This window comes from Sciurus vulgaris, assembly GCF_902686455.1.
Source record: "Sciurus vulgaris genome assembly, chromosome: 6".
NCBI lineage: Eukaryota > Metazoa > Chordata > Mammalia > Rodentia > Sciuridae > Sciurus > Sciurus vulgaris.
In genome coordinates, this window is record NC_136466.1 from 22,436,896 (window position 1) to 22,459,653 (window position 22,758).

General features: G+C 45.7%; 1 protein-coding gene and 1 long non-coding RNA gene across 4 annotated transcripts in view; both read right to left on the minus strand.

Annotated features, from left to right (window-relative positions):
* CYFIP2 (cytoplasmic FMR1 interacting protein 2) overlaps positions 1–22,758 on the minus strand; it is a 121,026-nt gene that overhangs the window by 20,412 nt on the left and 77,856 nt on the right. For all 3 annotated transcript variants that reach the window (XM_079144978.1, XM_079144980.1, XM_079144979.1), the window contains 3 exons: positions 14,523–14,666; positions 13,387–13,477; positions 11,907–12,037 (listed from right to left, as the gene is read on the minus strand). In XM_079144978.1, the coding sequence (XP_079001104.1) occupies positions 11,907–12,037; positions 13,387–13,477; positions 14,523–14,666 (366 nt within the window). The remainder of the gene's footprint in view (positions 1–11,906; positions 12,038–13,386; positions 13,478–14,522; positions 14,667–22,758) is intronic.
* On the minus strand, positions 17,673–21,623 carry LOC306664191. The gene is made up of 3 exons (XR_013764671.1): positions 21,524–21,623; positions 20,514–21,228; positions 17,673–20,386 (listed from the first exon to the last, which is right to left on the minus strand). It is a non-coding gene; the product is annotated as an uncharacterized lncRNA (long non-coding RNA).

Below are 22,758 nucleotides of genomic sequence, written 5' to 3' on the forward strand. Positions count from 1 at the left end.
AGGATTTCTGAGTCTAAACGATCTGCCCTTTCCAGCAGAGTACGCAAATGCCTGAAATCAGGCTGCCTTACTCCATGTGACAGTCTCTGAGTTGAATGACACTGGCTCCTTCTTTGTAAGGTACAGCATGTTCCTCAGATGCAGGCAGAGCGTAAGTGAACCCAGAACCCTTCTTACGTAATGAGCTGGAGCTCTGGCCTCCCAGGATTATCATCATCTTTTCAAAAACCATTCTCATCCTGCTGAGTTTTAGAGCTCTGGATGGGACAAAGATCTTTTTCAGAGGGACAAAGGCAGGAGGATTCTCCTGCTTCTCTACACGTCACAAGCTGGAAATGCCAATAATAAAAACTCCAAGTGGCCCGCTGGACCTGTGAGGTGGTACGTGTTACCAGCGCCCGATTCTCCCTTGCTAGTCACAGGGCACAGAACACCATGTCCTGAGGACCATTATGCTGCAGTAGTGGGTGAGGCTAGACTCACACTGCAGCAGTGCAGCTGCAAAGGCCCCTGGGAACTGTTCATCACAAATTACCATAACATGAAATCAGCAAGTTCATGGACAGGAAATAAAAAATGGAATTAAGTGTGAGATTTCACTGGAACACAGACCCCCCAGGCCTCCTTCCACTAGGCTGCTGCCTTGAGTAAACGGCTCGCTGGTGAGTCATACCTAGGAGGCATCCGGTAGTGAACATTTCAGCAGGTGAGTTGTCTCCTGGACACCAAAGCAGGAGAGAGTCAGGTCAACTGGGCAGTTTCCAGGGGTCTCAGAGCACTGCTGGCGTCACTGGGAGATGCTGCTGCTGTCGAGTACGTGTGCACGTGGGTGCTGGGGGTGGAGCCAGTGCTTCGTGCATGCACCGATCTACAGCCTCAGCCCCTAATGATGCCATCACAGCTTCGTAGGATAAGGCTTCACCTCCAGCACAGATGACGAGTGTGGCCCAGGGCTGCTGTGTGTGGTTTGCACAGAGTAGACTGCCCAAGGGCCTTCCATCCCGGCAGGTGCCAGTCACACTGGATAGCAGAGAGAGATTGCTCAGAACAATCCTTTTCCACCAGTGATCTCTTTGGGTCTTTAAAAACATGTGTTGTGATGATATCGTGAAGAGGTGGCAGATCTTGGGTGTAATACTTTTCCATGCTTTGCCTAAAGGCACCTTATGTGACAGTGGGGGCCACAGGCTCAGGTACCAACCTGATACCCTGGAGGCGGTGGTGGCTTTTGGAGAGGTGTCTGCCTTGGGCTCAGGAGAGCAGCGGGGCTCAGGCTGCAGGTTTTCCCTCCTTGATTTCCAGGAGCCATCAACACCAACGGTGCCATTCCGGTTTCTTTACAGATGTGACTTGACTCAACATTGGTCATTTTCTTATGGAAACACATCAGATACTTCATTCATTCTCTAAGCAAAGGCTGACCTTGGAAAAATTAGTAACTTACCAGACATGTTTTTGTTGTTGTTTTGGTACTGGGGAGTAAATTTAGGGGCACTTAACCACCGAGTCACATCCCCAGCCCTTTTTTGTATTTAATTTTGAGACAGGGTCTCACTGAATTGCTTAGAGCCTCACTAAGTTGCTGAGGCTAGCTTTGAACTTGTGATCCTCCTTTCTCAGCCTCCTGAGTCTCGAGGATCACAGTCATGTACCACCGGGCCCGGCACCAGATATGTTTTTTTGAAACAGCTATTTTTCTAACTCCTGTTGCTTTTGTGATTCAAGTCTTTATGTTCATTTTTGAAAAGTCACAAAATTCAAGTACATTTTAAAAAAGGAAATGAATGTATAATTCTACCACCCAAGCCTTATGACAGATAACATCTTGGATTCATTTTGCCAGCTTCTTCTATTCACATCGTATCTAAATGTATATTTGAAAGTAAGATTGGGATGCAACCTGCTTTTCTATAATCTATTACTACTTAGCAGATACTATCAAGGGCTTACCATCCTGGGTTGAAGCCCGGGGTAGCAGCATTGGGACCCACCCCGCAGCAGGTCCATATCTCAGTATCTTCATGCCATGTCCTGCAGTCTTTGCTGTGTTGTTGGGTTGGATAGCCAGGAAGAGGGTGAGACTAAGATGAGCTTGGGGGCACAGGCATGGCTGAGTGGCTGAATTTTCCAGGGCTTATGGGTCAAAGGTGAGGGTTTGATTCACAAGTACAATGAGCAGCCACCTGTCAGTTTTAAGCCAGGGAGCCCCATGTTTTGATTATGACCATGCCAAGATCCTTTTGCTATACATGAAGAAGTCAGCTATGTCATTTTGTCCCCTAATGCTTTGCCAGCTAGTAAATTTCCCCTTTAGCATGCCCCTCCCTCAGCTCAAGCAGGGAAAGGCATCAATCCTCAGAGAAGCTAGGTGTGAGACATTGCTCTCATACTGAATACAGGGAGAAAGCATTATTGTTTTTGTTTTTCCCTCCAAAAGCCCCTGCAGCAGAAGGTAAGTCTTTCTGCTATGGCCAGTAAAGGAAGGATGGCCGATGGGGCATCTCTTAGGGTCACACACAGGTCTCAAGTGGCCTCTGGCCAGCATCCCTGGTTTCATTTGCCTTTTTCTCTGATCCTGAACTGATATTTCCTGGTAGTAAATCAACAGATGGTCAGTATGAGTCATCGCTGAGTTTGGTGCAAGCAGATGCTTTTATGAATTTAAAAAATGAGGTCAGAAGCAGCTTCAGGGTATAAGTTACCAAGAATAAATCTTGCCAACTAGCGGAAGTAGCAGGAGGAACAAAACCCCTCATCACTTTTCTTCCTCTTTATAGGTCCTAGTGATCTCTTTCCTTCTTTTGATTCTCTGATGAGGTTTTCTATCCCTCCTTTAACTTGGCATTATGAAAAGTGCTAATTATATAAAATATTTGAAAGGACAACGAATATCCTTCTACTGTCACAATGCACATCTTGTCATTTGCTATAATTGATTTCCTGAATCATTCAAAAGTACATTAAAGACAGTGGCTTCAGCCCTGAACCCTTAAATATGCAGTTCCTAAAAACACGGACATATATCTACATAACCTTAGTATTGAGACCATCTAAATTCTAAACTTCTTAATATATAATCACTAAAATTTCCTCGATTATTCCTACAATGTTTATATATATATATATATATAAATTTTTTATATATATAAAAAATTTCTAAATTTTTTAATTTTCTAAAATTTTTTAATTTTCTAAAGTGTGAATAATATATAACTGCTCTACAAAAGAAAAATCCCCAAAACACCCTTACCACCAAAACCTCAAGGATTGCCTCATTTGAGACCTTCAGTTTCTGCCTTTGGAGAAGTTTCTCTCTGGCAGAGTTGAGAGAAATTTCCATTCCCATTGATACTGTTGGCTTGTACCAATGTCATGTTAATGCTATTACTCTGCAACCTGACAACCACACATGTATTATGTTTATGAGACAACTAATCATTAGTTAATAAGAACCTAGGCCTATGGTAAATTTGCTCTTTGTCAGTCGAGTACACAAAAGCAAACAGATTTTTAGAATCAGGATGCACAGATAATTTGTAAGAAACCTGCCTCAAAATTCTTCAAGGATTTGTATTTTATTTTTGCACTGCTTTCAGTTTTAAAATGTTCTTTTTGTGTTACGCTTAATTTAAAACTGATAAGACCATGAGGATTTATATCAAATACCAAAACACTTAGAAAGTTCCCAACTCAGTCTAAGGCTACTAGGGATTTGATTTCTCTTGGCTAAAGGATATCTCAGAGTCAGCGTGTGTGTGTGTGTGTGTGTGTGTGTGTGTATGTGTGTAAACAATTCACTGTGATCCTAAGGATGTCAGATTGATGTGGAACAGCCTAAGACTCTACCCTTAGGCTCCACTCCTGATTGCAAAAGTACCATTTTTAGCTGATTTACTAAAGAGAATCATCAAACTAATCTCAAAATCTCAAAACCACGTTAACTTAAATAACTTTTAACTCTGAGTTTTGAGGTCACAAAAAGGCAATTAATGCTAACGTATTATGTTTCCATAACTTTGTCAAGTAATCGAAGAAAAATGAGCTGGGAAACTGGAGGCAGAGGCACCCCCCCAACAGGATCCCCATTCTGGTACAAGGGGGGATGGGGGCCTGGGCCTAAACAGAGAGCTGCGGCTCCAAACATTCCCTTATATGGACGAACATATTAGTGTGAGTGTTTCCTGCATACTGATGTTAAGCCCCAAGGAGACGGCCGGTAGAGCAGGCAAGAAATCAGGCTTCCATCCCCCATGACCCTCCTGTGTGTGGAAAACACCAGCTGCAGTTTCCAGCCCTTCGTCTGAGACTCCACTTGCACGGGAAGGCTCATCTGAGATGCTCCATCTGTTCCTGCTGCATGGGCTTCTCCCTTCTCTGTTGCCCTAGCTAAATAAGGCAGTAATAACTTTACCCTCGTGTGTGTGGGTTGTGTGTGTTCTTTTCCCATCAACCTATGCCTCCCATGACTAATGCTATATATTTCGATGTCTCTCCCCCACCCCTTCCCCTGTCAAGGGCTAATAAAATAATTATTTCTGGTTCATGTCTGATCAGCTGGGAAAGATCTATAGCCAAGAGATGGTGGCCTAGAAAGTAGCTTTCCCATGGTCCCAATAGCATGCCAATGTCTTCTGAGGTGGGAATTGGGGGTTCAAGGGAATGGTATTTAATAATAATGGCCCATTCTTTCCTTTTGAATTGCCTGTCAATCTTTCTGACAACCTTAACTGGAAAGTCTTCATTTGGAATCTGCTTTTGATGAAAGTGACATATTTAAGTTTAAAAGTTGATTTATGTACATAATCGTGTAAATAACAGAATCGGTGATCTGCAGAGATGGCAAAAATTGTGACAGATGAGTTCCAGCGCCACAGCTTTGGCAACACTGGCCCAAGAAGACTGCTTCTACATCAGGGGTTCTCCACTCTGGCTGTACCTTAAGATCAAGGGCAGAGCTTTCAGAGTTCCTAGGTCCACTCCGAGATTTTGTTTTCCCTGGAGTGAAATGGGTGTCTGACATCAGGATTCTTTTAGGTTTCCAGATTTAGATTTTAATGAGCAGCCCAAATTGAGACCATTGTACCACACCGTGCTTTTCCCTGGTGTTCAGAGACATCTGCTAGGTAGCTCAGTAGAGCCATCTCTGCTATGACTCCAAGCCCTCAGCTTCCAGGCACTGTCCCTTGGAATCTCCCCATAGAAAAAGCCCTGACACGGGACTTCCTGGCAGCTCCTGGAAGGCTAATGAAATTAGCAAGGACTGACTTGGTTTTGGTCAAAGGTGACTGAGAGCCTGTCTCAAGCAGAATGGTGTTTTGAGGACCTCAGGGGTGAGCAGGCATACTTCATTTGTCCCCTGGGTCTGAACTGAAATGCCCTCCTCTTCATCCTTAGTTACTGAGCTCAGGTGAAGTGCTGAAGCCTCTTTAATGGACCTCATAGATGTCGTTCTTAAGCCCACGACCCCCTTTCTGCAGATCAGTCTTTTATACTGTCTCGCTCTGTTGCAGGGTACCTAGGTGTCTAGACATTTCTGATCACAAACTTTCATCAGCAAAACTTTGAGCAAACACATCAACTGACACAATTCATTTTTATCAAATCTAGCTGTCACTGTCAGAGTACAAATGAAAGGGGTTTTTGTTTTTCAGAAAAGAGTTAATAGCTATGAGATCATCTTGTCCACTCCTGGTGGTCCAGTCCCCCATGTTGACAACCAAGGGGGTGGACAGTGAGTAATGTCACCAGGGATGGAGCTTGTACTCTCCCCTGAGCTCACAGAGACTCTCGGGCACATCTGTGGAACCAGTGACTCTCTTAGACCATCTTGCCAGGTCCTGATATGTTGATAAGCCTAGCAGGTTTGTTCTGCAGATTGGGCATGCCCGGAAAAGTGTAAATACACTTGAAACCATAAAGTCATGCAAGGGCAGGGAACTAGTAGAAGTCCAGATGTTTCCATTCCATACAGTCTGGCTTATTTTCAATCAGGAACATAATCTGGCTCTGGTATTGGGCTGGAAATAGTGTTCACACAGAAAGGCTGTGGAGCACTGTTTGAGGGTACCCACACAAAGGGACAGAGTGTGCTTCCTGGGGAGCCAGGGAGGCTTCCCTCAGAAGGATGGGCAAAATAATCCTGGATCAAGTATAGGTAGGAATGTGGAGTGAGGGTCTCTGATGGGCAGCAGAAAGCAGGCATTTGATTTTTACTTTCCTTGCATCCAAATTATGTACATTTACGTTTGCAACGATTTCCTTTTAAGGAAGAAAGCAATAAATGCCAACTGTAGCAAATTCAAATAGTAATCTAGAATGTAAAGTAAAAATAATCTAGAATGTAAAGTAAAAGGCAAGAGACCTTTCTCCTGCTCCTGACCCCCTTGGCACCCCACAGAGCTTGGTGAACATCCCTTTTACCACTAACCTAACTTAGTTTTGTATGAGTAAAGTTAATACTTATGGCAGAACATAAAAGCATTTGGAAAAATGAACGGTGGTTATCTTGGTGTGATAATGTAGTTTTACTTTTCTTTCTGCTTCTTTGGGTTTTCTGTCCAGGAATTTATTTTGATTGTACAATAAGGAAAATAGAACTGGAAAATGGGGACTATAAAGTAGGATTTGGAGACAGGGGACAGGCGTGGGGCTGGACCAATTCAACAAAGTAATCCATCTAGGCAGCTCAATCTCTCTCTGTACTCCAGTGGGCTTGTCCCAACTCGGGCACTAGCTGTGACCCTGGGAAAGATCAACGCCTTCGTGGGCCTAAGTTTCTCCATCTGTCAAATGTAAAGTGGCCCTAGGGAAGTGGGTAGGTTTTGTCCTCCAGAGGTTTATCAGACAACACCTGGAGCCATTGCTGGTCAGCACAGCTGAGGGGACGCTACTGGCACCCAGTGGTAGAGTTCAGAAATGCTGCTCAATGTCCTACAAGGCAGGACATCCCTACAACAAAAGACTGTCTAGCCCTGATGTCAGCTGTGCTGGAAGCCTGCCCTCCACAGTAGGTATCTGGTACCTTCCCCAGATCTGCTGAGTGTCTGAATCAGCGAGCTTGGGTGCAGACTCACCCGCCTCCTAGAAGAGAAGTATTGTTCCCAAATGACTGGAGTGTTACTGTGGCCCACTCCATTACAGGAAGGGAGGAAATGAGGAATAAGGTCTGAAGACCTGGGCAAGAGGCTATGCAGGCATGGCAGTCTCCTTCCCAGAAATCCAGCCCTCCATCGCTTCCATGTACAAATAGGGCCCTCTCCTGGTAGGCGTGGGCATAACGGCAAGATGATGTGCAGAACGCCACACAATTTGATTCCCTCTTTCTCTAACGACCGCCTTATGATTTCCCAGCCTGAGAGGCCAGAAGAAACACTCAATGTTCATAACAATTTTCTTTAAAAACATGAGACCTATAAACATATGCTTAAATGCTAATTCATTTCATATTCCACAACTACTAAGAGCCTACTATGACCAGACCATTTATGGAAACTTGATATACAATCGGAGTAGCACTACCCTAACAGAAGGAGGGAGGGGGTCTCTTCTCAACACGAAAAGAAGTGAAATTGGATCTAGGCCTCCCATAAAGCATAAACATCCATTCCCCGTGAATAATAGACTTCAAGTTCTGTTCAGCTTTGAAAGGCTAGACTCAGAACTTTCAGAAGATAACACATCTCCATAACTTTGAGGAAGATTTTCTAAGCAAATCACAGGGCACCAACCAGAGATAGATGCCCTAATCTTTGAGAACTACTTTACCAAAAGGTAAGCCACATTAATATATTTTCAACACATGCATCTGTAATATCTAAATAATGCCTATGAACAATGAAAGAAAGCTCAATTTAAAAATAAGCAATGATGTTGAATGGTACTTGACAAAGGAGGGATTCCAAATGGTTCATAACACGTGGGAAGGAAATCACTATCGCTAAGGAAATAAAACCCACAATGAGCTATCTAGACACACCCACCAGAGTGGCTATGATTAAAAAGGTGGACAAATTCAGTTGTTCACGAGTATGTGAATAAATTGAACTCATACGTTACAAAATGGGAGTATAAATTGATAAAACCAATGTGTAAAGTTACTTGGCAGTACCTACTGGAGCTAACCTATCAAGTTTATCTAATAAAAATGAGAGCATATATATTCACCAAAGGCAGGTACAAGAATATTCATAACAGTACAAAATCAAACAACCCAAATGTTCATCCCCAATAAAATGGATAGTTCCATTAATCTATTCATGCAATGAGAATACTTGGTCATGAAAAGAGAGCCATCCACAACTTGATCTGCATGGACATGATGTCAAACAACAGAGGTCAGATAGAAAAGGAAATCATACTGGATGATTCCATTCCTAGGAAGTTGTATGTGAAGGACACCTCTGGGGTATTAGAATTATGGTTTCTTTGGGGGCACTTAAGGTGCCCTAAAGAAACTGTCTACAACATTACAAGTGTTTTGTTTATAGACCTGGCATGAGTTACCTAGGCATGTCCCCTTGATCCAGCTATACATTTAAAAGTTTATGCCTTTCTATATTATACTTTAAACACACACACACACACACACACACCCAAAAAAAAAAAACTCAAGCAAATATTTTTCAATGCTAATATTATATGCTGAATTTTGAGAAACAAACACGTATCTTAATACGTCTAAGGTTGTCTAAGTGATCAACCTTTTTAATTTCTAGTCCCTTTGCCAACAGATTAAAGATACATGAATGTCTTTTTTTAAAAAAGGCAAGTTACAGAATAGAGAAAGTATTTCAGCATAGAGACCAATATGGAATCCATAAGAGAAAATGCTGAAAGAAGAAAAATTACACAAAGGCAGACGTCACAATAGGAAAACAGACAAAAGCCTTCTCAATTACATGTTCACACTTTTCAGTAGCCTCTTCGTTGTTCTAGAGCCAGTTCAGGCTACTATTGTTTTAAAATTAGTTTTGGGAGGATAGTACATGAACATACTTTCCTTGTTGGAAATGAAGATGTTTCAGATAAGGCTAAGACCCTGTTGACCTCTAATCCTGGTTTCCTTCCTGACCTGTTGAGAAAGTATTTATTTCCTACACTTCCTCTCGATGCAGAGGGTGGGTTTTATTTCATATATGTGACATCACAATGCATGTTGTCTAGGAACTTGCTGCTTTTCTCTCAACATTTCTTATGCTGATATGTGAAAAACTGCTTTATAACTTTACCTTTTTTTTTTTTTTTGGTACCTGGGATGGAACCCAGGGGTGCCTATCCACTGAGCCACATCCCCGGTCTTTTTTCTTTTGAGACAGGGTTTTTCTAAGTTGCTTGGGGCCTTACTAAGTGGCTAAGGCTGGCTTTGAACTTGTGATCCTCCTGAGCCCCTGGAATTACAGGCATGTGCCGCCAGGGCTGGCTCACTTCACTCATTTTAACTGCCTCAGAATCTTCCAGCAGTATGGACATTACAATGTTCAGACAGCTATTCCTCTATGGATGGCCATTAGACTTTTTTTTAATTGCTGTTTTTCCTCTTCTACTTAACAAGAACAACTGATAACACATCAATATTTATTTAATTCTGGTTTCCTGTACTAACAAGTTCCAGAAAATTCATGCCCCATTTCACTCTCAGAAAGCCCAGTCTTAGCTTGGAGATCTTCCCAGCTTTCAAAGCAGCAAGTGGAACCCAGCTTTGGTGGGTCCTGATTCCTACTTGGGTCACCCCCAGCCACTGAGGCCTGGGATCGGCACTGGAAACCTGTGCCTCAGAGCTGCCTCTGCTGCTGTACTCGTGACTCAGGTGAACTGCTCCTCTCTCTGGTTTCCCCCTCCTCACTTAGGAGCACAGGGGCTTGGAGCTGCTGGGGTCCCTCTCAGCTGGGAAATTCTTTGCTCCTGAGTGTCTTGCTTTCCTCACTACTATGTTTAAGTGACCACCCAGACAAGGGAGAGGGGAAGCTGAGCAGTATTTTCCTTCCTTTGCATCCCCCTTTAATTGCCTACCTCCTGGTACAAATTCAGCTCCTCATGAAAGGAGGTGCTGACAGGAGACCCACACTCCCCACCCCCACATCTCCTGGTACCCCAGAGGCCTTGAACCGGTTTTTTCCCTTCTCATCCCTGTGACTTCTGAAGGCTACGTTGCCAAGGCAACCCAGGCCCTGTGAACATGCTAACAACCTGTTATCTTAAAGAGAAGCAATTAGCCCTCTCCAGAGTCCATTTAAAGGGGCAACAGAGGAGCAATTATTCCTCACAGGGGAAGAGCAGCAGTCCCCATTTCAGAGCCTCTGAGGAGACAGCTGGCATAAGACCCTTGAGTGAAGATGAGGACATGGAGGGATGGGGTGCACAGGCTCACCTGTGTCACCTGGACCGGGAGGCGAGAAACCCTCTGGGGCTCCTGGTCTGCATCTCTCTGCCTTTGTTCTCTCTTCCTCCTTGCCCTCCCCCTCTTGTCCACGGGCCTGTTGCCTCCGTGATGACCATGGGAGGGGTCTGTCCAGTTAGTTCTCCCCCAATAGCACCCTCGAGAAAGTCAGAGCCCCTCTCTCTCCAGCTCCTGGGCCCCCTATGGCTTCCTGCTGCAGCCAGAAAAGGAGCCTCCCCTGCTCACCTCCTACCTTTGTCCCCTTTGCCTCTCCCTTCCAGCTCGCTCTGGGGTCCTTTCTGATCTTGAGAGACGTCAAGCTCCATTTTCTCCAAAAAGAACACATCCCTCCCCAACGCCACCATCTATTCTGATCCCGCTACCCTGTGCTCCTTCAGAGTGTGTCTGCGGCCACACAGATGCTGTGGGTGTCTCTGCTTGTCTCTCTGAAGATGGGGATACTTTGTCTCTTATTCAAGGCCACCGTCCATACCCGGAATCGTGCCTGGCAGAGAGCTGACTCTCAAAACCTGATGCTGAATGAGCAGATGAAGGAGGCTCTGAGCTCCCCAGTGCATCCCGAGAGTCACACACCCGAGTGACATCCTCCATCTCCTCCCACTGCTCAAGGCCACGAGTGCCCTGGCTCCTGGAGGACTGGGCCCACCACACAAGGAGAACAGAGCACAGTGGGCAAGAATGTGGGAGAGCCAGCTCTCCATCAGCCACATGCACAGAACAGCGCCAGGGAGTTCAGACAAATACTCCTGTGGGAAGACGGGGGTCGGGGCTGGTTCTGTGGGGTCCAGAGGCGCTCCGTACAGGGAGGCATGCTTGGTAGGACCACGACTGCCAATTATTCAGTTTGACTGCATGCATTCTACAAGCATTATCTCTCTTCAGCCTTTAAACTCCCCCGCAGGGGAAAACCATGTCACCTATCACAAAAATGAAGATAACACAGCATCCTCTTCCCTCACTCTAGAAAAGTCCCCCCAGGAAAATTCCTACTCATTCTCCAGGAGGCCTGCTCAGGAAGGTTCTCTCTGGTTCCAAGACCACTTCGGGCTCTGTTTTCTGTTCCCTCTGGGCCCTGTGCTCATCCCTCCTGGCGCTTCCTGTTATTGTAAACACATCAGCTCTGTGTCAACACGTACAGGGCACGGGGCAGGGGCTGGCCCATGTGAATGGAAGCTAAGGCTTGGAGGATGCACTGGGCCCAGGTACGAAGAGTGAGGAGAAGCGCTCAGGGCTGCTCTCAGGGCCACTACTCCATCCATTCTTGACAGTCACAGCTGCCTGAACATGGAACCGAAGAGCACACACGTACTGCAGCCTCAGTGTCTGGCTGGGGCACCGTCCCCCTAGCCTGGAGGGCTGGGGAGATAGCTCAGCTGGTAGAGCGTTTGCCTCGCAAGCACAAGGCCCTGAGTTCGATCCCCAGTACCGCAAAAAAAAAAAAAAAAAAAAAAAAAAAGAAGGATTCCCTCTAGCCTGGAGTCGCCCTGGTGGCTTTGGGCTTGGAACTCACCAGTGCTTGCTCTATGAGGAGGCAGAACAGGATGGCATTGCCCACCTCCCGCAGGCTCTGGAACACGTCTGTTTTGAGCTCTGCATACTCGATGATGTCCTTCAGCTGGTGGTGGAAGAACTCCAGGATCCCTGGGAGATGAACAGGACAGTCAGTGGGAGGCTGACACCGTGCAGCCAGGTTTATGGAAAGCACTGGCTGAGCAGTAGCCCCAGAACTGACCCTCAGATAACAGAAGGTTAAGCCCTGGGTCCCTCCAGATGTGGGCCCAAGGTGGGATTTCTTGTGGGGCTCATATGTGAAAAAGCTCAGGAAGTTGGAACAAAGTAAAACACAAATGGAATGGGTCTGCTCCATTTGTCTCTCCAAAAATTTGCCTGACTTCTTAATAATGACATGAACTCATATTTATAGGCGTTAGATATTATGCTAGATGTGCTATCTGCAATCTCAACTAATTTTTCCAAATTCTAAACTAACTTAGTACTTTTTAATAAGAACACTTCTTATTTTAATTAGTGCATTATAATGATACAGATAAGCAGGATTCATTGTGGGATATTTGTGCATAGTCACGGCATAATTTGGTAGATTTTATTTCCTAGCACTTCCACATGCCCTCTTCTCCGCCCTCCCTCTTGATCCCCTTTCTGTACTTTATTGGTCTCCCTTCTATTTTCATGAGATTCCTTTTCTCCCCTGCCCTCATGAGAGAAAACATTCGACCTTTGTCTTTGTGTCTTTGAGTCTGGCCTATTTCACTTAGCATGATGTTCTTCAGTTCCATCCATTTACAAGCAAATGACATAATTTCAATCTTCTTTACTGCCAAGTAAAACTCCATTGTATATTCATGCCACATTTTCTTTTGCAATATCTCATTTACTCCCCTAACCATAGGCACCATTACCAGTTTTCAGAGAAGGTAAATGACATACCCCACAGTCACACAGCAACTCAGTATGGCAGCTGGGACTGGACACCAGAGCTTTGGGTCTTATCCCTTTCCTATTGTAAATGACATTGACTCAGTATTGGACATATTGGTTTTTGGAAAAAAAACATCAGGCATTAAGCTTATAGTCTCCATTTTCCCTGACTTTCCAGTTTCCAGTTCAAGGGGCAAAAATACCTGTTTATAACTCACCCTAGATATGTCAGCAGCGCCACCACTTGGGCACTGGACTCCTCCAAACAGAAGGCCTCTGAGAGACCCAGAGCTCACGAACACCCTTAGGAAGCTCTGGCTATTCATATTTAAATGTTCTCCCCTGGCAGTGCTGTGGGGCAGGCTCAGCAGACATCATTTACCTCCACTGAAGGAAGATTAAGACAGGTTCAAGGCTGCCTGGCTGGGGGCTGGGCCAGGATGCAAAGCTCCTGGGTTCCCTGGCAGGTTAGAGACACAAACTGTCCAAGGGGGACGGCCATAGCTCCTGTCCCACCACGGGGAAGTTGGTATTATTTTCCTGTGACTGACCTGGGGAGCCGTATTCGTGCCGGGGCAGGCGGCATATCTTGGGCATCACCTCTATCAGTGTCTTCACATACTGCAGAATGGTTCCTTGGAGCTGCAGAAGAAAAGCACAGGTGGGCGAGCTAGTCTACTTGTGGTGCACATGTGCACGTCTGGCCTGAGTGCAGGCTACTGAGCATACAGAGGTGTGGATAGATCTGCGGGACAGTTAAGCTTCAGTCTTATTATCCTTTACAAGACAGAAAAGGAGCTCTCTTTGGCGAGCTTACAGATTTGAAGGAGAACACATATCCAGGCACAGGGTCCTTCCTAGGGTTGGGGATAATTATGAAATCCAAACTAAGCTAAAATGAAATGTGGGCATGGAACTCCAGCGATTAGAACACATTATCTAATTTCAGCATGGAAAATTCACGGTACATCCATTCCTCCCACGTCCAGGGCAGACATCTTTAAGCAATTGCCTTGTTTTCCTGTTTGACTCTGCACTTAGCCGCTCAATCTTTAAAAACCCATGGCTACTGCCCAAGAGAGTTAGCAGGGGAATCCTGCTTGCTGTTCCTGACCTGGTTGTACACTACTTTCTCTTCTGTCATCTCATGTTTTTAAGAAAATCTTGTTTACATGTTTTGGCCTTGCAGGGAACGAAATGAAGGTGCAGATATCGGATGGTGGAAAAGGGATACAGAATTCCCTTGAAGTTAATGCAGTATTGAGAAAAGTGCTCAGCAAGAAATCCCAAGGGGACACAGTATGGTGATTGATTAGAGATGTCTGTCAGGCATGGGAGTGGGAAAAGGCAGCATGTGTGTCATGGATTGGCCATGCTTAAATTAGATTAACAGCCCAGCTAGGTGGTGTGAACAGTCATTAACAGGCCCTGAACATCACAATCGGGACCACTGGACTGAGTCATCAAAAACAAGAAATGAATTCAGGGCCAGAAACAGGGAAGGAAATCCATAGGTCAAAAGTTGCATAGAGAAATGTGCTTTTAGGAGCCACCAAGAGATGAGGGCAAAGGCAGAAGTAGAGGGGCTGGGACTTGTTTTTACAGGACAGGTCAACAAAGAAATCAAGTCTTTTTCTTATCAATCCCACTTGGGGACATCCCACCCTGCCCCGAGTCTTCTCCTTACCAAGCTCTTGACGATTTTCAGCAGTTCCTCCATAACCACAGCGATGCCCTGGTAGCCCAGGAGCCTGCAGATGGTCTTGAAATGAGGCGGCCCCACAAAGTTCCGGTAGGAGCTGTAGATGTGACTGTAGGCAATGTTGAGGGGCTGGGAAACAGAGCAGGTGGCAAAGTAAGCGACCGAGCACCGAACGGATGCTGGCCTGAGTCCTGGCAGGAGAAGTTTTGCTGATGGAAGGGACCTGGCCTCATCAGGGTTCTCACTGGGGACCCCGTGAATATGTTTGAAGATGTTGGCCAAGGAGAGAGGTGTGGTCAGTAACGGTGCAAAGGCCTCTAGAGAGATCAGCTGTTCCCACCCTGGAGAGAGCAAAGGGCTTCCAAGCAAATATCCCTTTCGTGGGGACTCCAGTCCCCCACAACCGTCCACACACAAACCAGGACCTTGCCAAACGGAGCCGTGGTACAGGGATTAAATGGCTGATTTTCTTTCTCTAGAGGATCTTTTGGAACTAGAATTCATCTGGAAGAACCATGTGAAGCTGAGCAGCTGCCCAGCATGGTCTTCTACTGTTGGTTGTTTTCATCTCTGACGCCCTGGGGTCCTGGGAATGGGCAGGCCTGGGAGTCAGGAGACGGCTTCAGAGTGCCTGGGAAAATCACTCAGGTCATTTGCGTCTTAGTTTTTTATTCTATGAAATGTTAGGGGGTTGGCTTAAATTAGTGATTTCTCAACTCTTAGGGAAGCAGTCCAAAGGGAAAATGCCATGACACTCATCTGTAAATCAGGCAGAGTTGGGAACCCAGAGCCCGGATCACTGTCTGGCTGCCACCATCATCCTCGAGACCCCATGAGATGTCCCTGACTGAGGACAGATGACCAAAACGGCTGGCCCTCCAATGGTCTCATTTGGTTGGTGAGGCCATACAAGATACCAATGACTCTGACGCTCCGTTTTTGAAATGCTGCTATATGTGGAGTGGCTCGTGCCAGACTCCGTGAAGACCTTCATGTGCATTTTCATATCTAATCCACACAACAAACAAACGCAGTGCAAACCATTCTTAGCCTTGTTTCACAGGTGAGGAAACTGAGGCTCAGGTGGGTCAGAACCCTGCTCAAGATCACACAGTTGGTAGATAACCAAGCCCTGGTCTGAACTGGGTCTGACTGATTCCAAAGTCCATCCTCTTACCTCTCTACCCATAAGGGTATATTTTGGAAGCTGAATTCTTTTATAAACCATGCTCAGTTTTTTAGATAAGACTTCTTCTCAAAACTTAGTTCTCAGTATTGTTTTTCTCTCTGGAATTATAAAAGTCTTGAGCATGACCATGCAAACATGAGAAGATCACATCGATATTCCATTTGCTGCAATTCTACTGGTTGGCTAATTAGAAATTCCATATGAATTAAACTACAATGATGCTTCTGGAGGACTGTAAGATTCTCAATCCCCCTTGGAACCGCTGAAGGAGGATGTAATTACGTTCAGCCTAAATTTTGAGTTAAGTGTGTTTTGCTATGTACAAATTATCCTAAACTTTACAAAACAGGCATCACGACTCTCGGAACCTTTAATCATAAGGATACACCAAGAGTACAATCAGAGTTCCCAGGAATAATGAGGATTCATGACAGATCAGAGCACCCACCCACTCACCAAGTTGAATAACTGCCTTTGGCAAGCTCGGGCCTACTTTCCGGCAGGCTTGGAATGTTAGCAAGAATGGGAGGGATCTACTTTCTGCAGTTTCTAAGTGTATGGGCCATGAGTGGTTTATGTAGAGTGGGAAGCAGAACTGACTTCAGAGTCCGACGTACAGTGATGTTCATGTTCAGCAAATCCCGGGAGTGTATAAATTCTGGAGTCTAAGCCAATCCCAGGCCAGGCCATTTTCTATATATGGAACAAACCTGTTTTAGTGCCTCTGGGCAGGCCACCCTAGTGAACAGGACTGGGACTAGGGTGAGGTGTGTGAGGCATCTAGGGCAAACGCCAAACCAACCACAATGGATGGAGATGGACCAGAAGGGAAACGAGAGAACTTTCTAGGGTGATGGAAGAGCTCTGCATCTTGGTGGGCTTGTTGACTACACAGATGTTCATATTCGTTAACGCTTGTGATCTTCTATGTACGCTTATGATCCATGTGTGAAGGGATCTTATGTTTGTGTCCCTCCAAATGTGTGCTTTGAAATCTCACTCCCCATGGAATTGTATTAAGAGGAGGGGTCTTTGGGTGGTGGTTTGGTCCCTGAGGGTGGAGCCCTCCTAGTGGGATTTGTCCTCATAAGAACAGGTGGGAAAGTTTGCTCCCTCTTTCTGCTGTCACATGAGGACATGGAGATGGCCATCTGCAAACCAGACCTCAGATCTGTCGGCCCTTGATCTTAGACTCAACTTCAACAATTGCGAGAGGTAAGCATTTGTTATTGAAGTAGCCTCGGTTCTGGCTCTCTTGTTATAGCAGCCTGAACTGACAAAGACAGTACATTTCACTCCATATGGTTATGTCCCAATAGGAAAGGAAATGTCAAAACCCCACTGGCTCATGCCATAGCCTCCTCATGTTTTCAAAGATCAAAATGCAGAACCCTGCTTTGAACTTTCTCCTGAAGAGAGCTGTGGGCCCAGTACCAGGGGACCATGCGTTGGCTTGCTCATGGCCTTGGGGGACTGACAGCTGTGGCTGCCCTGACGGCCTTCTCGTTCCCACCCACACTAGGGCCTCGGGGCTTCTCCTCTGAACCCAGGAAAGCACACTGTCCCCTTTTCAAAAGACCTATGAAAGAAACTTTTGAAAAGTAGGGAGCTTTCAAGTGTATACTCCTGGTGGGGACAAAAGGCAATCAGCTACTTATTGTACTTTTTTCTTTCTGACTTTTTGCAGAGACTCAAGGATGGTCTCTAGGGTGGGCCCAGCTACAACCAACTTTAAACCCCAAGTCCCCCATTTACTAGCTGAATGCTCTTGGGTAAATTACTTAACCCTCCAGCCTTGGTTCCCCCACAAAAGATGTTGATACCAGAGCCACTAGGGCTGTTGGAAGTTTAATTGATAGAAAAAGCATGGTGTTCGGCACCTTGGAAGCACTCATGGAAATAACAGCCGTTGACAGTACTTTATTTGATAAGTTGGTAAATGAAGAGCAAGAACATATAGCTTCCTGCTCAAACTTCCTCCCATAAGTTCTGGCTACAGCTCTGATTCTTTGAACTTGGAGAGGGGAGTGCCTATGTGGAGTGTAAATCTATACCAGAGTGTGAAATTCACAAGGGAACAGGCCAGCAGTCAGAGCTGGGATCAGGTGGTGGGACACACCTGTCCTGATATACATGTTGCTCCATGTCCAGAGCTTCTTAACAGTGAGAACAGTCCCTCACCCTAGGATGGAGGTGAGAGTAGTTGTGCTCTATTGCTCTCTTCTGAGGCCTAAGCACTACTGGGCTCTTACTGAACTCTCATCCTTCTTAGCAGTCTCCTGAGTCCTCACCTTCATCCGAGGACCTTCTAGGACCAAGTTTCCCTTCAAACTTCCCAGCAAACCCAAAGGAAGGTATGCTGTGATATCTGGAAATTGGTCAGCAGGTCGTCCCAGGTGTAGGCAGAGGAGAAGAATTTTGAAATTATTTTTACCATGCAAGGGTTTAAAAAATGTCCCCCCCATCTCCTGACCCACTTAGGGGCCTTCTGGTTGGATACTATGTCAATCTTTGACTCTGGTCTTGAAGATCAGGCAGGCCTCAGTTGATGGTCAAGCTGTATTTCATGCAGGAAGAGCCAGGATGAAATGTACAGAATTCGAATCCTCTAAGTGAACACGCTCCCTCACTCCCCCAAAGACACCAAGTTCATGCAAGCAAAAGCACGCGCATGCTGAGAACTACATGCACACACACCCCCGGAGGGCACCCGTCTGACCTGCTGACTCAATAGGAGGCTGGGCCCTATTGAGAAAATGTGGGAATAAGGGAGCCTGGGCATTTTCTGGGGTTTGGCAAAGAAAAATAGGAATGCAACATGACTTGAGACATTGGACGCTTGCCACTCATCTCTCACGCTGAACCAATTCTGTTCACTGACTCACATTACAACCACTTGGCCCAATGGGAAACTAATTACATATCCTAACCATTCAGGCTGGCTCACTTAGAGCCAAACTTGTTAAAATCCACACTACACAAAATAGAGAAGTTTATGAGGCTTCCAAGTAATTAACGACCCTGATTCAGGAATTAGAATCATGTTATTACTGTGACACAGATTACATTTTCTGGACAAGCAAGAGAGAAAAATATATGAAAGAGTTTGATCTTTGGATCATAGGCACTGTGTAGATCGACTTTTTAAAAACTGTGGTAAAATATACAAAATGTTTACCATTTGAAAGTCTGATATGTGGACTTTTGATTGTAATGCCTACAATCTCTGTCACCAGATGGTTAACATGGCCAGCCACTCCAAACAACAAGGCCTATTTGGCAAACTAAATTTGTAAGCAATTTGCATCTCTGCTCTCTGGAATCACAATTGCTGTTTTCAGAGATCCCAAGAGGAATTAAAACTGTTTCTAATTTCCTGTTTTTGTTACAATTTCTCTAATGAATGCCACCAGCTCACAGACACAGCTCCTAATTCAGGTTGGAAAGTGGCAGCTCAACTCCAAAATCACTTCAGGTAAATGCAGATGGGGTAAGTGAATAACACAGTCACACCATCCCTGTGGTTTGGAAGACGGTCCAAAGGACTGATCAGTCTTGTTGGAGGTTCAAATCCTTCCATATGACCAATGCTCCTTCCTGATATCTGCGAGCTGCAGGGCTGGGTCTCCAACATCTGGGCTCCTTGGTGATAGTCTCTGCTCACAGGCTGAAAGACCCAAAGGAATTGCTGTAGACATCTCAGGAAATGATGCCCCTTTCTTCTTGAGCTTGGGCAAGAGCAGGAGGAAGAAGAGGAGCCTAGGCTTCCACATTAGAGCTGCCATCTCTCTCTTGCAAGATTTAGATGCTAAGACTTTTTGGGGAAACCTGATGCCATCACTTTTCTTCATAATTGGTACCCATGTGATGACACACAAATATAGCATGCTTCTTTGTGAATGTTTCCACAGTGATTCCTTCACGACCCCCCAGGTAGTTTTCTGTGGCTGCTGTGACAGAGTACCACCAACCAGGTGGCTTGACATAACAGAAACTTATTCTCTGGAAGCTACCAATCCAAAATCAGTCTCGCTGGGCCTAAATCAAGAGTTCATGAGGTCACATTCCTTCCAAAGCCTCCAGGTTTTGTCCTGCTACTGGTGGCTGCCAGCGTTCTGGCTTGTGACTGCATTATTCCACCTTCAAATCCCTCTGCCGAGTCGAGTCTTGACTCACCTTCTCTGCTTATGGGTATACTTCGTCTCATAAGGTCTCTTGTGATGCGTTTAGGGCCCACCCTTGTAGTCCAGGGTCATTTTTCCACATCAAGATCCTTCACTTAATCATACTTACAAAGATCTTTTTTTTTTTTTTTTTTTTTCTCCAAAGAATGCTGTATTTACAGGTTCCAGGGTTAGGACCTGCTATCTGTGGGGGCTGTTAGCAGCCTACTGCATTAATCGTACCCATTCAGCAGAGGAAGAAGCCCAAGCCCAAGTAAATTAAGTGACTTGCCTGAGGTGCCACACAAGATGCTTTTCTGCCACATGTACAGGTTGCTAGGATAACAGAAGTCTCTGGACTGGTGGGGAAGGAACGCTGTGGAACCTGGGAGTGGCAGGGGGTGAAGGAAGTGGTGGCATTGTAGGTGCTGTCACCAGGGTGAGGGGAGATCCCCTGGTTGGCCCAGGTGGGAAGTGTTGACATCCAGGTAGTGGCCCTATTGGGATGCTCCCGCTCTCTGCTGCAGAACACTGGTCCCGACTCTGGAAGACTGACTTAATGGGGATCTTGTGCAAGAAATTCAAATGTGAATTTCCCTGAGCTTGGACAGAGGCACTGCTAACTAGTGGTGCCCATGCTCAAAAAGATCATATCAACAATTTCTAAAGGCCCAAAATTTACTGAGAAAGGATTAAAATTGAATGATCAATGCCACAATTTATATCATTTGGAAGGTAGTTTTGTGATACTATTCAATTTAATAGGAGAATATATTTTTAAAGTTTTGGTTCACATATCAATTTTGATTACCGAACCAGTTGCTAAGATTTATTAATTTTTTACCTAAAACTTTTTTGTGCGTGGTATTGGGGACTGACCCCTTGCTTTAGAAAAACATAACTGAATACCACCCCCTAAGTGACAGAGCTATTAAGCAGGTATACTTGGACTCCAAAGCACAAGATGTTCAGAAAAGGAAACACTTGCTGCCCATATTTCTCCAAATGAGCTGATGTTTTTGCCTGCCTTTGTCAGCTACAGGCAGGTGGCTAGATGTTCTCTGCAGGGTCTTTAAGTCCTTTGTTCCTATCATCTGGAGTGCATTACACTGCAAAGCGCAGGCTGGGTCTCTCAAGAGACAATGATCTCAAAGCAAAGTATGACTGTGGACACAGGCCACAGAGGGACACAGCAGGGTTCAGAGGTGGGGCAGGAACTCAGGCCTGGACCAACTAGCGGAAGCATGAAGCATTGTGCTGCCATGGCCTGGCTTTGTGACAATGGCCAAGCAAGTCCTGCTGAGCTTCAGTTTCTCCTGGTGCTGACAAGAAGGCCCATCTTGAAGAGTTGTCATGTGAAAAAAAAAAAAAAAGGGGTGGGTGGGTGGGGAGGACATACAAAATACACCAAAATGCTCCAAGTGGATATTTCTGTCCTGTGTAAGAGTTTTGCTGCTATCTTTGAACTTACTTAGATTCTTTAATTTATGTACAATAAGTATGTATATTAAACAAATAAAACCAGCCAGGGCCACTGGTGCACTCCTAAAATCCAGTGACTTGGGAGGCTGATCCAGGAAGACTGAAAGTTTGAAGCCAGCCTGAGCAATTTAGCGAGACCCTGGGGATGTAACCCTGAGATAGAGTGCCCCTGGGTTCAATACTCTGCTGTAAAATCAATGAAGCAATCAAAAATGAATCTATCCATCCAATAAAGCTGATTTAAGGGTTATGGTTAGAAAAAGCAAGGAAGCACAATTTAGGGAGAAACCTTGCTCATTATCACCTCTGGATGAAGCTATGCCTGACTCAGGAAATGGCTCTGAGCCATTGTCCTGAGCACAGTGGTCACTGTTCCTAAGCTCAGCCCTTCACAGACATGAGCTCTTCTCACTGTTACAACAGCAATATGAGGCAGGCATCATGGATGAGGAAACCAAGGCAGGAAAGTGAGGGAATCGGTCCAAGGCCCCATACCCAGGATTTTCACCTGGTCTGGGGATTCCAGGGCCTGCCGTCTGAGCCCCTCACTTCCCTCTGCCAGTCCAGCTTGGGGACTGAGGCATGCCCTCATGTCATCCTTCACTGCCACCTTGAGGAAAGGTGCAGGGACCCTGCTCAAGGATGATTTCTCCGGATAGTTGTATGCTTCTGATGTGGGGACCACCTGACCTGGCAGCTGAAGAGGCTACAACTTGGCTATGCTCTGGGAAGAGGAAAGCGTGAGGCAGTTTCTCTCACTCTCCAAAGACTGCACTGGTTCCTTCAGGTGCCACTGGCAAGTGGTGACAGCCCAGGGAGCAGGATGAGGCCTGGACCTGGAGTGAGGGACCCTATTTCCAGCTTTGCCACTGATCAGCCATGTGTCCTGACAAATGGCACGTCTTCTCTTGGCAGCGAGAAACAAGAGGGCTGCTAGGCCCCACATTCCCCGAGTCTTTTAATTCCTCAAATCAAAGGTTCCAAGTTAAAATGTCATCCAGGAGCACTAAAAATAAATTTCCACTTCCTGTGGGAAAAGGGCTGAGTTCCACCTTGGCCCTCCTCAGCTCCTCTATCTCTGGTGTTTTTATTCCCCTCGAAATAACCTTTTCAAAAGGCACCTGCAAACTATTGCAATGGCCTTTATGTGGAAAGGGTGCCTTTGTGCTCTGCAGGGTGTTGCCATTAGCCTTTGGGAAGAGACATACTGTCTGTGCTGCAGCAGATTTAAGACAGGCCCCTGGGAAGACTGAATGTCACGAGAAGGCCATGGAACAACTGCTGGATCAAGAACACTGGACAGCGGGGAATGGTGGTGCACGCCTGTGGTCCCAGCAACTCAGGAGGCTAAAGCAGGAGGACTGCAAGTTAGAGGCCAGTCTTAGCA